General features: G+C 34.9%; 1 protein-coding gene across 3 annotated transcripts in view; it reads left to right on the top strand.

The window, feature by feature from the left end:
* The window catches only part of Vps13a (vacuolar protein sorting 13 homolog A), a 215,148-nt gene that overhangs the window by 183,980 nt on the left and 13,354 nt on the right, over window positions 1-17,814 (top strand). Inside the window, exons 68-69 of one of the 3 annotated variants that reach the window (XM_036206900.1) lie at window positions 7,751-7,862; window positions 10,487-11,078. In XM_036206900.1, the coding sequence (XP_036062793.1) occupies window positions 7,751-7,862; window positions 10,487-10,555 (181 nt within the window). In that variant the 3' untranslated portion in view covers window positions 10,556-11,078. Of the gene's footprint in view, window positions 1-7,750; window positions 7,863-8,049; window positions 9,888-10,486; window positions 11,079-17,814 lie in introns of those variants that run through there. The other 2 variants (XM_036206909.1, XM_036206892.1) reach the window with 2 other exon arrangements.

Here is a 17,814-nt window from a genome sequence, read left to right as displayed (position 1 = left end):
GCAAGCTATGCAGACTTCTCACAGAGATGCTAGATTTACCCTGTGTAGTTGGAGACCTTCTCTCCAGCCCCCGCCAAGCCCTGTGAGATAGCCCACTTATAAAATAAACACACAGATGCTTATATTATTTAAACTGTTTGGCCATTAGCTCAGGCCTACCATTGTCTAGCTCTTTACTCTTATATTTAGCCCATTTCTATTAATCTATACTTTGCCATGTGGCTCGTGGCTTCCTGGTACCTTACATCTTCCTTGTCATTGCAGCCGCTGGCAGTGTCTCTCCATCTCCACCTTCCACTTCACAGACTTCTCTTCTCTGTTTGTCCCACCTATACTTCCTGTCTGGCTACTGGCCAATCAGTGTTTTATTTTAACCAATCAGAGCAATACATTTGACATACTTGAACATCCCATAGCAACCCTGCATTGGTAAAGCCTTACCATTCTGTACCTAGCTTCATTACTTTCCAGGATCAAGGACAAAGTAAAACATTTTAGAAGGAATAATGCTATTAAGGGATGTATTTATGAAAAAACACATTAAAGCAAAGAATAAGTTAGAAGAATCAATGGTAAAATAATTGATTAGTGAATAGATCTAATTGATCTATATGGAAACAACATTGGAAATAATTTAGTATAAACTAATAAAATATGATTTGGAAAGGAAACAATTACCATGAAGCAGTTTAATGTTGTCATTTGTAAAGTGCATATGCTTATTAATGAGATGGGACTAACTGTAGGGGAAAAACACTTTTGAGGATAGAATAATTAGCAAATAATAAACTCTTCACATGATAAAAATTTTGAAATTGTATTCAGTTCAATTCCTCACCTTTTACAAAGCAAAAACTGATAAAATTGTAAGGACTTCCCAAACATTTATATAATAGAATATTTTAACATTTCTCTCAACTTTGATGCATCAGGAAGATAAAAGTAAGTAAATGGATTGAGACATACCTAATGAACTGTTGACTACACAGACACACAGAAATATTTGTGTATTTCTATAATATGAATTAGGGAGTATTCTTGTCATTTAAGAAACCAGCACTGAACATACCTAGCGGTGTTCCTGTCCTGGCACTGCTTACACTTGAAATAGGAGAGTAAAGTAAGTAACCAAAAAATATGTGTGATATGTTAAGTGGCAAAAGGAGAGAGAACATACACCATGAAGGGAAAAGCAGATAGAGTTTGGGATGGGGCTCAATGTGGAGTGATTGTTGAACATGAATAAAACCCTGAGCTTAGCCCCCAAATCTGAAAGACAAAGAAGGAAGAAGACACATTAAGAGAGATAAGGCTAACCAAAGTGGTGGTGGAAAAGTGCTGTCTTCCTTTCTTCCTTCCTTATTTTTTTTCCAAAAGTAGATGTTAGGGATGTTGACCCCCTCAGAGTTGGTACAGGACAACCCCAGACTATAGTGATATTGTATTTGTACTGAAATGTGATTTTATTTGTATATTAATAAAGTTACCTTGGGGTCAGAGCAAGCCATAGCAGAAGCTGGGCGGTAGTGGTGCACACCTTTAATCCCAGCACTTGGGAGGCAGAGCTAGGTAGATCTCTGTGTGTTCAATGATACAGCCAGCATGGCAACACACGCCTTTAATCTCAATACCAACCATAGAAGACCTGGAGGTCTGTACAGACAGGCAGTGATGAGGAGGTCATGTGGCTGGGTTTACAACCAATGAGAAGGCAGAACAGAAAGTCTATATAAAAGACAGGACACAGGAAGTAGCTCTCTTGGCCAAGAGGAAAGACGGAGCAGCAGTGAAAGGTAAGGTTTTCAGCTCTCAGTGATTGCTCTGACCTCTTAGCTTTTAACTCTGCAATTAGCTCTGTGTTTCTTATATAACAAGACGGTTACATCTACACCAGATATCAAGTTCTCACCATAAAGGAGATTAATTACCTTGAAGGAGCAAACAGTAGGGAGAGGCAGGCAAAGATAGACAGCAAGCAGCAGCAGCAGCAGTTTGTGGGTTTTTAAGGAGAAAAAAGTGGGCATCAGTGCTAGGGTGAGTTGGTAAATCTTGACTAGACAGCTCAGCCAGTGTACCCAAATAATGAATTTTGATTGCTAGACCTTGGTGTTTAGTCTCAGGAATGAGTCAGTGGCCAAATAAGAGAATGGACCTTGGGGACTAGCTTTGGGGATGTAATTAACAGTTTTTAGCCCCGGGGGGGGGGGGGGGGCAGAGAAGGGTAAAGGTCATAACCTACTGGCACAATGTTTGCCATGCTTGCACGGGCTTGCTAGAGAGCCCTTCAGTAGGAAATGGTTTATTCTGAAACCCAATATGATTGACCAAGGTTCAGGACCACTGATTCAGATTACTCTAGATACCATGTGCCAGTGTGGTAATAATTTAATGAATTTCTTATAGTGATAGAAAAAAGCAAGTTAGAAATCAAGACACTTTTCAAATACATGGTTGCATTTGTTGGATAGTAGAGAAATCTGTTACAGGCCTCAGATGCTATCTGGTGACATTTATAGGTTTTGCGTGTGTGTGTGTGTGTGTGTGTGTGTGTGTGTGTGTGTGTGTGTGTGTATTTTGATAGAACCTAGTAGCTTGTTCTTAATAGATTTTAAAAGTTTTAATAGTCATAAGGATATTAGGTGAGGCAGGAGTGGGCAGTAACAGATAATCTGGCTCTGGTCTGAAACATATTAATTCTCCATAATCATGAAGTTCAATCATCTGGTCTTGTATAATCCTTTTTTGTTTTTAAAGAGGAAAATAACTATCTTTTGTAATAAAATAATCATTTAACTATAACCATTAAAAAATATGACCTAAAGATAAAAATGATAACTAATGTGATTTTTTTTTTTTTTTTTTTTTTTTTGGCCAGAGCTGAGGACCGAACCCAGGGCCTTGTGCTTGCTAGGCAAGCGCTCTACCACTGAGCTAAATCCCCAACCCCACTAACGTGATTTTTAACTGTGTCTAGAGCACTGTTAAAAATATTCTTCACAAATATCTATAAGTGATCTTTGTTAGTTCTTTGATAATTTCATTCATGAATATAATATATTCTGATTACTCTCTTTCCCCACTGTCTCTCCTCTCCCGCCATCCCTATCAACATTCCCTAACCTACCCCTTTCACAGATTCATGACTTTAGATTCTATTATGTGATTCATTTAATTTAATCTGTGACCATTGCAGCTCAGGAGATACGCAATCCTGAATTTACCTTTCCCTGAATTTATCCATCGAAAATAGCAATGAGGAAGAGGAACCCTTTGCCTGACTGTTGCTATGCTTACTCATGTGTAGATCCAGTGCTGTCATCTATAGTTGAGAGGACTTTGGCTTTTTCTTAAGACTCTTGGAAGTTTTTAAGCTAGAGGAGTTATGTGAGCTAACTGCTGCATTAAGCTACAGGGAGAACAAGGAGAAAATGGACTACTTGACTGTAATCCAGAAGAGAGGTGGTGGCAATTTGACTATTACCATGCTAGGAGCCATGAGAAGAGATCTAAAGTTACTCTATTAACATGCTGGGAAAGGTGTGAGAACAACAGAATTGAAAGGTGCCTTGTAAATTTATTGAGCTTTAAAAGTAAGTTATTTAGTGTGAGAGTCTGGAGTTTAGGAGAAAGGTCCCAAGATATCATTAAAAGTTTTGAGTTTAGCTGGGAAGTGGTGGCGAATGCTTTTAATCCCAGCACTTGGAAGACAGTTTTATTTGAAGGTGACATTCTCCTTCTTTACCTTTACATTCCCACCTGTCTGGATAGAACACCCTTCCCCAATCTTCAGCAAGACTCACTTCCTTTATTCAAAAGTTGCTTTTCCACTAAGACTTTTACTTTACCTATACCTTAACTCAAGATACTTTGAATTTCCCTTCCCTTCTTTATTTTTATCTTAGTTTTTTGACCACTATTTAATATACCATATATTTTACATTGCTATCTCTTATTAAAATGCAAACTCCCCCAACACGTAGACTATCACTGAACATATGGTAGTCTGGTTTTTAGAGGTTATTATTGTTATTGTTTTGTAATTAAGCTAATTGTACATTTATATGCAATGACTGGAAATAATATAGGGGGATCCTTTACATACTGCACTATGTGTCTTCTGGCCACTGTAACAAATTCCTGCATATCTGGTGACAAGGGAGATCTTTTCTCTCACAGTGCCTTGGCTCTTGAAGAACTCAGTGATTGGTGTCATTTCTGGCTTTGTAGCTGCCCTGTTTCATTTTTTGCCTTCATCCTCATATTCCTTTCTCCTTTGATGTCTGCTCCCTCTCCACCTGAGGATACTTTGGGTAGCACATAGAATACACCTGCATTATTTATTCCCTTATTTCACAATCCTTAATTTAATCACACTGTAGACTCTGCCATAAAGGAACACTCGCTCATTCTGGAGATTAGAACATTACACTTCTGTGGAGCCCCATCCAAACATTATATAAACCTTTCCCATCTTCCACAGGTAACAGTTTGTAAAATTGTAGTATAATGAGATAAAAAGGACATTAGCAGAGACCTAATTCAGATTTTCCTAGTTTAACATACTAATTTACTTGTATGTCACTGTGCCAATTATGCATGTTTTTGTCATTCTTGTAGATTAATATATCTACAACTATAGTGAAGATATCAAAAAAATCCCTCCTGTTTCTTTTTATGCTTATATAAAACCTACCTTTTCTAAACCTTTTTCAACTGGGCTAATTGTTCCTTTATTGTTGAGTTGTAAGAATTCCTTAACTATTCTGGAAACATTCTTTAAAAACCATCACCTTAAAGTATATGTATTATGCTGCTGCCATCACTAGCAAATTCCCCTTTTGATCACCTCCAAAAGAAATCCTCTGATTGTTAGTGGTCACTCCCTGTTTCCATCTCCTCTTAGCATTAGCCATCACTGTTTACTTTTTGTGTGTTGATTTCCCTGTTTAGGATAGTGTTTGTAAATTGAATCATACAGCTTTTTGTGACTGGCTTCTTTCTCCTTTCCTTTCCTCCCTCCCTCCCTCCCTCCTTCCTTCTTTCCTTCCTTTTTTTTCCAAGACAGGGTTTCTTTGTGTAACAGCTCTAGCTCTCCTGGAACTCACTTTGTAGACCAGTTGGCTGACCTCCAACTCACAGAGATCCACCTGCCTCTGCCTTCCAAGTGCTAGGATTAAAGGAGTGCACTACCACACCAGCTAGTGACTGACTGTTTTTATTAAGCATGTTTTTAAAGTTCATTTATGATATAGCAAAAAAAGGAGAGCTTCCCTTTTATTGCTGATAATATTTTAATGAAATATATCATATATTAATTTCATTTCTGTTGCTATGAAAAATACTATGACTCAAGAGCAACTTCTAGACAGTTTGTTTGAGCATGTATGTTCTATATGGAATTATAACTCAGAGGTTTACAGTGGTCATACAGTTCCAGTCTATAATGGTAGGGGAGGGCATGACAACAGAGGACAGGAGTTGGAAGTTGGCTGGTCACATTTCTAGCCACATGAAGAAAAAATAGGAATTGGACGTGTGGCAAGTCTGAAAGCTCTGAAAGACTACTCGTAGTGACACATTTCCTGCAAGCTATTCCACACCCCTAAAGTTCAATACCCTCCCCTGCAGCCAGTACCAAGTGTTCAAATGCAGGAGCCTATTGGGGACATTTTTCTTTTAAACCATCTTTGGTTACTTGCTCACCAGCAAATGCATATTTAAGTTTTGTTCATTTTTTAAGATTTATTCATGGTCAGGCATGTTGGCACATACCTTTAGTCCCAGTACTTGGGAGGCAGAGGCAGGCAGTTCTCAGTGAGGCTGGCCTGGTCTACATAGGTGAGTTTCAGTAAGACCTTGTCTTGAGGGGGAAAAATAAAAAATAAAACCCTGATACTCATATGGCACTAGAAGTATTTGTGTGCAGAATCTCTGGACAAATGGTATGTGTTTTGAATTTTTCTCCATTATTTTCTAATATTCATTTTCCATTTTGCCCAGGATTCATTCTCTCTCTCTCTCTCTCTCTCTCTCTCTCTCTCTCTCTCTCTCTCTCTCTCTCTCTCTCACACACACACACACACACACACACACACACACACACACACACCTTTAAAAACTACTACAAGGATTCTAGTTCTTTGTATAAAGTAGATGTCCACTCCATTCTCAGAAAAGTCTTTGATCCCCGTTGGCTACCCTCAGGTGGGTTGGTGAAGATGGCCATAACATTATGAGCTTGGTGGTGTAGGTAGTGGCTGAATGACCAGAGGTAAAAGATTAAGGCTGGAGAAGTGTGGGAAAGCAAGAAGGGGCAATGAGAAAAGTACAGGACACTCACTCATTGGATTAGATTTCCCCTCCCCAGACATTGCATTTCTATAAGTGATTATATAATAATATATTCATTCCATTGGAGAGTTAGCCAAATTGCAGATTATAAAACTGTAAGAGAGATACTTCAGGTTATATGAGCAAGAAACTAGCCACAGATTAACTGGGTTATACTTCCACATGAGAGTAATGGTTTCCCTTCAAGTAACACTGAGTGACGAGAGACAAGTCCATCTGTTCCTTAGTCACTTCCTTCTTTTCCTGCAGTTCTTTAAATAGTCCTGACAAAAGTAGCTGAAGGATGGAAGGGTTTCTTTGCTTCACGTCAGTACACATTCACAGAGCAGAGGACATTTTTGTCACCAGTAAGGAGCAGGGTTTCTGAATGACCCTTGATGTGCTACCATACAGAATTTTTCCATTTTGTCTGGTCCTAGCCTTCCTCACCTGTGCTCAGTGCCTGTTTTTTAAGTAGCTATTGGGTATAAAGTAGCATATCATTGAAGTTTGAAGTTGCATTTGCTTAATGGCATATGATGTTGGACATCCATGTGGTTTTTGGCCACATGCATATCTCCCATTTTTAAAAAATGACAAATTACCTGATTATCATCACAAAGGAAATCCAAAGAAATTGATTTCTTTTAAATTTGTTTGTTTTGGTTTTGGTTTTTCGAGACAGGGTTTCTCTGTGTAGTTTTGGTGCCTGTCCTGGAACTCACTCTGCAGACCAGGTTGGCCTCGAACTCACAGAAATCTGCCTGGCTCTGCCTCCTGAGTGCTGAGATTAAAGGCATGCGCCACCATCGCCTAGCTTAGGAATTGATTTTTTTATAGTTCTATATTTTTTTTCTGGGAATTTTACATTATATCATAAAAGCATTTAAAATAGAGAAGTTATATGGTAGTCCTATTTATCTAAGATTATTTTATCTTTATTATTTTTAATTAAGATTACTTTAGTAGTTTGTTTTAACAGTGTTTTAAGAAGTTTTTGATAATGTTTTGAATTGAAATAGAACTGCAGTACTTCCTTTCCTCTAGCCCTCCCCAGCTGTCCTCAAGCTTCTTCCACACCTCTACACTCTAGTTGATAGCCTCTTTTTCCTTGATTACATTTGCTATGGACATATGTTGATGCATATGTATGCACAAATAAATGTAAATACAACTTGCTCAGTGTATTTGTGTGCATATAGTCTTAAGGCTGAACACTCTGGGTGGACAACCAATAAGGAGGCTCTAAAAGACACTGTCTCACAGTAGACTGTCTGATGTTATGGCTCTTACACTTTTTCCGTATCTTCTTCAATGATATTTACTGATCTGTAAGTGTAGGCTCTTGATAATTTCTAATATTAAGTTTTGTGTGTGTGTGAATTTTATTTTATTTTATTTATTTATTTATTTATTTTAGAGCTACAGAGACTTCTGAAGTAGAAAGTCTGCGACCGCCCCGGTTCTTTAATGAAGATGGAGTTATCCGACCTTACAGACTAAGGGACGGTACAGGAAATCAAATGTTACAGGTAAGTGAAGAAACGTCCCACAAACTAAAATCAAATCTCACAACTTGAGGTGTTTTAAAATAGTTACACAATAGCTTAAAAAATAGATTAGGGCTTTATTTGTCTTATTTAGCTTTATTTATTCTTCTATTTACTTAGTTTTTAAAGTACAATTATTTACTATAAGATTTTTCTTTCTTTTTTACAGGCCTCAAAAAGTTTGATATGAAAACTGTTAATTCATGACTTTGCAAGTGAAAGCCAACATTAGATTTTAGCCTTAAACTTTTAACAAACTCTGCAGCTGTTTCAGTATTTTGACTATAAAGAAAAGATTTTGTGTTGGGAACTTAGGCTAGGAATGTAAGTCAGTCTAATCTTGGTTTTGCTTTGGGTATTCTAGATCTGCTGAAAACCAATATGCCTTGTCTGCCTTTACCCTTGATAGTACTTAGCATGTTAGGTTTTTCTGTTTAGGGTACTTGTTCCATCTCTCATACCACTACTAGTTTTTATATTAAATATAATCTTCACTCCTGTTTTATTCATGAAGGAAGGGAAAACAAAACTCAGGAACACTGCCACTGTAAATCATCATGGCTCTTGAGCATTTTTAAAATGTCATGTTAGTATGTGTAGAGCCTCGTGGGGTTTGATGCCCAGTTCACAGCAAGCAGTATCTTTTCGTAAGGAGATATAATTGGGGGACAATAGTCTGAGGCTGGAATGGTTTGTCAGTTCAGACTACTTCGTTACTTGATAACTCAAGTTTTAAAACTTAGATTATAGTAGAAGTAATGACTCATACCCCAGGCTATCCCGTTGTAAAATTGTTTTGGTATGGAATACTAAAGTAAGCCATTTATTTGAAAATAAAGAGTTAGCATTTTTATAGTTTTGAAAATATTCATAATAATAATAAACTGTTGAAACATGGAGCTTCTCAAATTTAGAATAACCAGGATAAAAATCTTAAAATTGTACTATTTTACTACTGTATGTAGAGTATATATTATTACATTAAGTGTGCTTTACGTCTTTGCTGGATTTTCTGTTCAGTGTGTTAAAATGTAACTGTAGCATTGCAGTACAATATTTAGTAAAGTAACTTTTAAAAACTTTTTTATTATTCATTTTATTAGTAAAGTAACTTTTTACCCTGGTTTTTAAATCTTATTAAAGTGCCAAAATATGTGCAGATTACAATAGAATTGGCAGTTTCTTGGGAGGTTGTACCTAAAGGACATGTTCTGCAATCTCTACACTGAGATTCTATTATTCTTCAGAGACAGAAAAGTTGTAGGTGTCACCTCTGGCTAATCCAGTTGAAACATTTCCACCCTATAGCTGCCTGCCCTTTTTAAAGAATTAACATACTAACTTTTTACATACTGAAAGTTGAATGGTTTTCAAAGCATAATTTAAAAATAATATTTCTCAAGAACTATTTTAATACAATTGCTATAAAATATGGATTTGTAGTAAGGAGAATTTAGAAATAGACTATCCTTATTATTCAGGAACAGATTATACCAAAAGTTTCTCATGATGGATAATTGGATTTCAGTGGCAAGGAAGTTTATTCCACACCTTAACTAGTTGTTTTATTTGGAATTTAAAACCATGAATTTCTACTCGTCATATTTAAAGATGCATGTTATTTTTAGTAGACCAGTCTTTGCTAAAGATTCTATTTCACTAAATAAAATCTCATGATCTTTATCAGCTTTGTGTATTTTTCAGCAAGTGTGTTAAAAGCACATTATTAACTTGAATACTTACCGGAATTTATAAGATATCTTGGTATATTTATAGTTAGCATTGTTTGTTTACAGATGTAAAAAGTTAGTTGCTGTTCTGGTAGTAATAGTGCTTTTCATAAATAAAACTGCTATATTTTTACCACATTTGTTAAAATGTAATGTAATAAAATACACAATAAAAGAGGTAGAGTTCTTCTATAGCAATCAAGAACCCCTAAGTTTGATGCTGAGCGATGCATAAGCCAGCATGGTGGTGCATGCCTGTAATCCAGTAGTTGGGAGGTGGAGGTTGGAGGATCAGAATTTCAAGGTCATCTTAAACTACATAGCAAGTTTGAGGTCAGCCTGGAATAATGAGACCCTGTCTGAAAAAAACAGAAATGTAATCTGCCTAGATTTCACCTAAATGATTTAATGACAGTGCTTTATAAACTGCTTGTTGCTTTCTACTTTCTAATATTTCTGCTTTTTTTCCTCTTTCTCTGAAAAAACATTGTCTGTGTTGGCTAAATGGACATATGCATATACATAATAGTTAAATATAAAATATATTCATTTTGTGCCATTCTATCTTAAAAGCAGAACATTATTTCAGTACTTCCTAGTAGTCAATTAGGTGATATGTAAAGAAGTAGAATAATCTTCCTAGAATACCTTATTGATACATGGAACCAAGTCTAACATGAGTGTGTATGTGGAAGTTACTTTTAGGCCTGTTAAGTTATAAGGTATTATATCCACAGTTACAAAATGAACCACAGATGAAAATTCTGCTTTAAAATTACTATAACACCTAAACATTTCATAATTTTACATGGTTTCCCTGAAGTTTTCCATACTTAACTAACCTTTATGCTTCTTTTTCCTTTACCATGCTGACAGAAAATTCAGGTCTACAGGGAATGGATTATGACTCACAGTAACAGTAGTGATGAGGAGGAAGAGACTTAGTCAGAGTCCAGTTGTTAAAGTTCATATGCTCCTTATCATTTCACTGGAATGTTTGTGTGACTGCTGTTATCACACCCATGTGTCCATTTTTAGGAACATTAAACACTGTTTGCTTATAAAATGCTTTTCTGAACATCATGATGGAGCAAAGTAATTTATTTACCCACAGGAAAATGTATTTGTCAGTCAAAATGTAGAGTATATCATATATTATAAATTTGCTTTTATATATCCTAGCTTTGTATCCCACAGTTTGTTGTTGAGATCTGAAGTTAAACTTCAGTGAGGTTTTAATGTTCATGAGTTTTACTCTAAATCATCTGCTTATTTGTTAGCAAAACATCTTTTTTTTTTTAAATAAAAATGTTATGTGAATTTTGGGGGCTTTAATGTAATACCATTGTTAAGAGAAAAAAGAGTGGGCGGGAGGAAGAACAGGAATACTGTTCAATGTTTTATATGTATTTAGCACTTAAAGGATTTTTGTCAAATTTCTTTTCATAATAAACATACATAACTTGAAGCTGTGTGGATTTGTTCTATTCCAGAATCATATAAGTTTATCACTCATATAAAAATTTATGATTTGTCATTGAAGATTAGTTATAAGTATAATCTAAAATCTTTAATAATTATTTTACTATTTTTATATATTTATTTTTAATAACTTAAATATTTTAATTATTTAAAACAAAAAAATATTTATTTAATTACTATTATTTGTACACTTCTGAAACAGTGAGCAAAGTTTATTGAAAAATCATCTTTTCTAACTTACATATCTATATGTCATATTCCTATTAAAATTATGAATTAATTCAGGTCAATAGAATTTGTATAATAAATTATAAATTTAGACATACTTTTCTGAATGTTATGAAGAAAGGGTATCTTTGTCTCTTGAGTCTTACAAGCTAATATTTTATGTTTGGGTACTGAATTTTTTTTTTAATTCAAACAAATATAATTCTCTTGTCCTACTTGGCTAATACATTAGATGTGCTAATGACACCAAAAAACAAATGCCCTAAAAAGGTGAATTATTAGTAGTCATTGTAATACATAATCACTTATGACTGCTATGTCTTTTGATCAGTAAAGGAATAACAAATATTTAGTATAACTTACACTAAACACTTTGCTTACATTGAACTTACATTAGGCTGTAGGAGATAATTTGCTATTTTTTGAGGATTTTTTCTTCAAACTCATGATTCGATTTCTGCATTTAATTTTTGCACTTTTCAAGTTTTCATTCCTATAAACCATTATCTCCTATGCTCTTTGAAAATGGCCACCCTACAACAGCAGAAAAGGACAGCTAGCCAGTAATCAGCTCTTTGGAAATTTGTCTTCCCAGCGTTCAGTCACATTAAAACAAAACAAAATCAGAGGTGTGTATAGCTAGACCTAAAAAAAAAATAGCAAATGTCAAAGAATTTGTTGTTTTAATTACAATAATACTCTTGAAAATGTATAGATTAAAATAGTGACTATAAAATAACAGCTACTACATTACACTGAATTTGTCTTCCACCTACTGTTTTCTAACCCTTGGCCAACATCACAAAGCTACCTCTTCAGCTAAAAGCTGGAAGAACACAATCATCAAGCTTTGTGTGAATAAGGAAGGAAAGGTGGAGAAATGTCTTGATTTCTGGTGTTGCAGAGCATAAGGCCCTTCTCAAAAAGTGCCAAACTCTTACTTCACAAGACATTTACTGTGTTTTCCTGTGGTCAATCTGTGATGCTTATTTCTATGGTTCCAATTTCATGGAGATGCTCTTGACTTATTAAGAATTTATCTAGAAAAAATGCTCGGGTTATTTTTGCAGTAGCTTGCTATTTTAATTAAAAGAAAATTAGACGTAGAATTACATTTATTTAAAATCTCTTCAACAGTAAGATTAAGAATGACACAGTCATTTGTAAGCTTTATTGATATGTCTTAGGGCTCCTTGTTATTTGGTTTAGCCCTTAGGAGTATGATATGTCCTTAGCAGTATAATTGCTCCTTTCTGGTTTTCTGCCCCCGTGAAATGTTTTCAAGCATCTTTAACCATGAGTACTAATTGGTTTTCCAGTTTTGCTTTTTAAAAAGCTCTGCTTTTATCAGAGAAAAGTTTAATGCTGAAAATTGCTCTGTTTTGTACTGTTGTCATCTTGGTTGGAAGTGTAGAACTGGAGACAAGTGCTTTATTGTTCTGCACCTACCCAAAGGATAGAAAAAGAGTTCACATTTGAAAGTATAATGAGGTAAATCGTTCCTTTCTTTCTTTGTGACTGTATAACTAGCAAGTTTTTAAATGGTGTCTGTCCAATAGGAAAGTCTATGAAAAAGCAATATTTAGAACTTATAAAGTTATAGTGTACCTTTTTATATAGTTTAACTTTTATTCTAAATTTCTGTATGATATTTGCTTGTGTGAATAAAATAGGAATATTCTCTCTTCCCTGAATAACTACTATTGGGAATTCTTTATTCTCAGTTTTTCTTTCTGGTACTTGAATAACATACTGAAAACTGGCAAAATGAAAAAAAAAAAATTACTGTAGCACAAATCCTAATTGGTCTTAATAAAAACCCGGAGCTAGATATCAGGGTAAATGCTGAAAAATTCAAGAGACAAAGGAACAAGCCACAGCCACTTCTTACCTCACCAGCTCCTCAGCCAAAAAGGTCTGCACTCCTTTTTCCTCCCACCTTATATTCCTTTCTCTGCCCAGACATATCACTTCCACCTACAATATACATAATAACCACGTATATGATTGATTAAGTTTCTAAGAGCCTTTAAATGAAATCAATTAGCACTCCCCTTATAATTAGATGAATAGAAATGCAGAATAACATTAACTTCAATAGTTGTTTAAAGCAAGAAGCCAAAATCTCAATTTAGTCAGACTAAATTTTAGCCTTGGGGCCTGCCAAGATGGCTTAGTGAGTAAAGGCACTTGCTGCCAAACCTGATGACCTGAGTTTGATACCTCTGATCTCCACACATGTACCCTGGCCTACACAAAAACACATAAGTAGGCGCGCACATGTGCGCGCACGCACGTACGTACGTATGTACGTACACACACACACACAAATAAACTTTAGCTTTTTTGAAATCATTAAAAATATTTTTCATTGATGAGTGTTGGTTTTAAGGTCATGTAATTAAATGTACAAACTGGAACCTTGTAGGTATCTTTCTTCCCCTTAAAAATAAAATCTCCTGGACTGTGTGTGTGAGAGTCCATGGGCTCCACAATAACATTCATACTTCCATGATATGCAGACATGGAGAGTTGTCACAGGACGATGGTCCTTTGTTTATCATTTCAGGTGTTTTTTATTTGATCCATATTGTCTTTGAATTCATTGCAGAGTTATTGTATTTGCTATTGTGCAATTTGTGGGAAGGAGACATTTCATACTTAGTATGAAAACATTGTATTTGTGTCTCAAGGTTATGCATGTACACTGAAGAATATTGCTGTTATTGCTGCTCTTCTGTCTAGTTTAAATCCTATGGTAAAATTCCACATTAAACTTTTGTTATACTAATGGAAAGAGGGTCAGAACTAGCTACCCTGTTAGTATTTTTCTGCTGCATATTCAAGCCCCGGTTTTTTGTTACAGATCACCTTGCCAGTGAATTTATCATAGCCTCCAAGTATTAATGGTCCAAAAGTTTTAAATAAAATGCTGTCAAGAACAGACATTAATCTAGATAAGTAATGATGATCATGTAAAAAGAATGCTTGTTTTCATTATTCTCACCTGCTCCTTTGTAATAAGTGATGGTCAATTAAAAACATGTACACTTAATTTAATCTAAGTTTAGTGAATGAACGAGTAAAAAGCATTATAGGGAATCTTAAAAAAGATAGTAAAGTACATGATTCAGAATAGGTCTAAATTAGAGAACATATTAGAATAATTTATGATTTTCTTGAATTTATGGTTTTAGTTTAATGTGGTAAAGCACTTTCATAACCATAATTACCTCTCAGTATGGTAAAATCAGTGTAGAGAATATTTAGCAATTATTCTCTACAGTGTGCCTTCCAATAATGTATAATAATTCTGTTACTGGATTTTAATGTAGTCCTCATTATATATACTTATTCTAAACAGTGAAGTAACAACAAAGAGTCACTCTAAATTGAGCTGTATCATTCTTGAGGATCTTACAGAATGTCCAGAATTAAAAGCTAGACAAAATAGTAGATAATGTGTTTTTTAAAAATTAGATGAGAGATTAAATCAAGTACATATAATGTGTTTCCACTTACAATATTTTATAAGTTGTCATTATCAGTAATCTGTTATTTATGTTTACAAAGATGTTCTTACTGTATTCAATAAAATTTGGCAGTTCTATGAATATACAGTCTTAGAGACTCTATCCAGGTAAAGATGTCAAAGCCTATGAAATCCCAACACTTGGAAGGCCAGTCTGGCTATAGAATGAGATCTTGCCTCAAAAATACCAGGATGGTTGGTAGGTAGGTAGGTAGATTCAATTGATAATAGGTTTTGCTGTGTAACTGAGCCTCTAACGCCCAAAGTCCTCTCATGAAAGTGATTTCATCAACATTGATTCTGATAAAAAATTGTGTTTTATAGCTGATAAGAAAACTTTCCAAAATTATATTATCACCATTGTTAGTATTTGTTCACTAAAGAAAAGTGGGGGTGGGAAGCTAGCTCAGTGGGTAAAGATGCTGGTTGCCCAAGCCTGGCACCCTGAGTACAGATCCCCAGAACCCACGGAAAAGCTAGACACAAGGTGGAGTAAAGATCTGTATTGAAGAAGGCAGAAGGACACAAGAGCAATACTTGGAAGGTGTTTTCTGATCTCCATACATACCGCGGCACATGTCCCTCCCTAAACAGTATGTGAACACATCTCTCACAACTTTTAAAGTAAGAATTGACAGAAAAAGATTATTGTTTGTATTCTTACCATTTATGATTTTTTTAAACATTGATTCAGATACATGGATTCTTAGTTAATGTTTGTGTTATAAATTTTTATAAGCAGGATTATTAACTTCTAAATATTAAACAAAAACTTCTACTTATAGAGTAATTCCCACATGTGAGATGCCTAGACATAAGTCTTAGGGACACAGATGGCCAGGTGACATTTCTGTTTTCCTTTTTCACTGAGTATATTTTCATCTTTTGATATTTCTTGTTCTAAAAAATTTCTTCCCCTTAAAAATAAAATGTCCTGGACTGTGTGTGTGAGTGTCCATGGGCTCCACAATAACATTCATACTTCCATGATATGCAGACATAGAGAGTTGTCACAGGACGATGGTCCTTTGTTTATCATTTCAGGTGTTTTTTATTTGATCCATATTGTCTTTGAATTCATTTCAGAGTTATTGTATTTGCTATTGTGCAATTTGTGGGAAGGAGACTGCTTTTGCTTGTTGTATGTCTTTTCTTTCAGAAATTACAGGTGTTTAATTAGCTTCAAACACTGCCTTAATAGCCATGGAGGATAACAGTTCCCTTCAGCATCGTGGTCTTTCCTTTTACTTCAGGAAGAGAAGTGCAGTTTATCTTGAAGAAAGGGCTTAAAGATAGGACACTCTTCTTCTGGCTTCATCTCAAGTTTTGAGTAAGTGGACAAGAAGTAGGAGACATGGCATATTTAATCCCACTCTTCATCTTGTAACTTTCCCCTCCAGAAAGATATATCAACATTTTTTTTTAATATAAGCAAATTAGAATTTGTAGTGCCTCAGAGAAAGCACAGTTTGTAGGAAGAGCACTGTCTAGCTTGGATGCAATTCTGATTACTACTCTAGCAGACACTTGTCACACCAAGTGATGGTGAAAGTATTTTCTGAACAAGACCTTTAAGTTAATTGTGTCTTCTTCTGAAGTGATGGCTCCCCTTAAGGGATTGTTCCACTTTTTTGTTCATTTTAATTGAAAATTTATTCATTTAAATTACCTTTTTAAATTCAGAAAATAAGACTATTTACTTCTAAGTATTTTTTAAAATTTGTTACCACTACAGTTGTTACACTTGTAAATATAATAAGAACAGATAAATAGTATTATAATAGAAATTCAATATATATTAATATTTTAACCCCTTGAATGTTATGCTCAGATAGACTCCATTTGAATTTTATCCTCTTTCTTACCACAGAGATAGTTAGATTTTATATATACAGATACTATAGTAAGTACTAGTTTAGAAAATCTTCAGCCCTAATTAAGCTAAATGCTAAATTCTGAGTCCAGGCTTACAGCTCCTAATGCCACTGTTTACTTGCTAGAACTCTGCCTTTTATTCCGTATTCTCTGTGAACAGACAGGTTCTTACATGGGGGAAGCCACCACACCACTTCTCAAAGCACTAGTGTTATGAAAGATATTTTTGTTTACTAAATGAAGTAATTTTTATATAGGCCTCTTTTATTCATCTAAAAATTTTTCATATGTGAAAAATACCATTTTTTATTTCTCAGTTAAGTCTTTATCAGTCAAATGATACTGATATCTTAGTCACTTCTGATAATTCTAATGGATAATATAACAATCTTCTACCTACAGGACCCTTTGGGAAGTACAGTAGAGAAATGTACACTTACATATGTCTGAGGCAATATACTGTTTTTAGAGATCTAGTATAGTTGGAGCACAAGGATGAAAGGCTGGATATTTCTTGTGAAATTAACTTTTCTGGAGTAAGTTGCTAAGCTACTCTGAACTTTAAAATTTCCCAAACAAAAAAAAGATGTTTCATATGTATAATTGGATTTTTCTCAGCCTGATTTGGGGCCATGTATTATACTGCTGTGTATTCATTTGTCTTTGTTGAACCCTGTTGTTTGTATCTTAGTTTGGGTTTTGTTTTTTTTTTGGAAGAAATTGGGATTATAGTGCTTAAGACCAATAGTCAAAGTTTTGCTCATCCCTCATAAGTTTAATTATTCAAGTGATAGGGATTAAGTACATGCTGTGGTAAAGGTCAGCTCTCTAACATAATGGTCTTCACATGCTTCCCCTGCTCACTAAAATGCAAGGCTCTACAGAAATAAAGGAACTGAGACACAAAGTACTCATCTCAAGAGACAATAATCCCAGATACTTCATGAACTTTGAAGCTAAAGACTTTGTAGGATACTATATCTCAGTGAATTGCCAAAATGAGATTTCACAGCATCTGCTGTAATTTCTGTAAAGTCCATGTAGTCATTCCTCAAAAGCCACAGGAGATTGATTCTAGGACTCCCAG

The sequence above is a fragment of the Onychomys torridus genome, chromosome 1, assembly GCF_903995425.1.
Source record: "Onychomys torridus chromosome 1, mOncTor1.1, whole genome shotgun sequence".
Taxonomy (NCBI): domain Eukaryota; kingdom Metazoa; phylum Chordata; class Mammalia; order Rodentia; family Cricetidae; genus Onychomys; species Onychomys torridus.
Note: the sequence above shows the minus strand (reverse complement) of the source record. Positions and strands in the feature narration are given on the sequence as shown.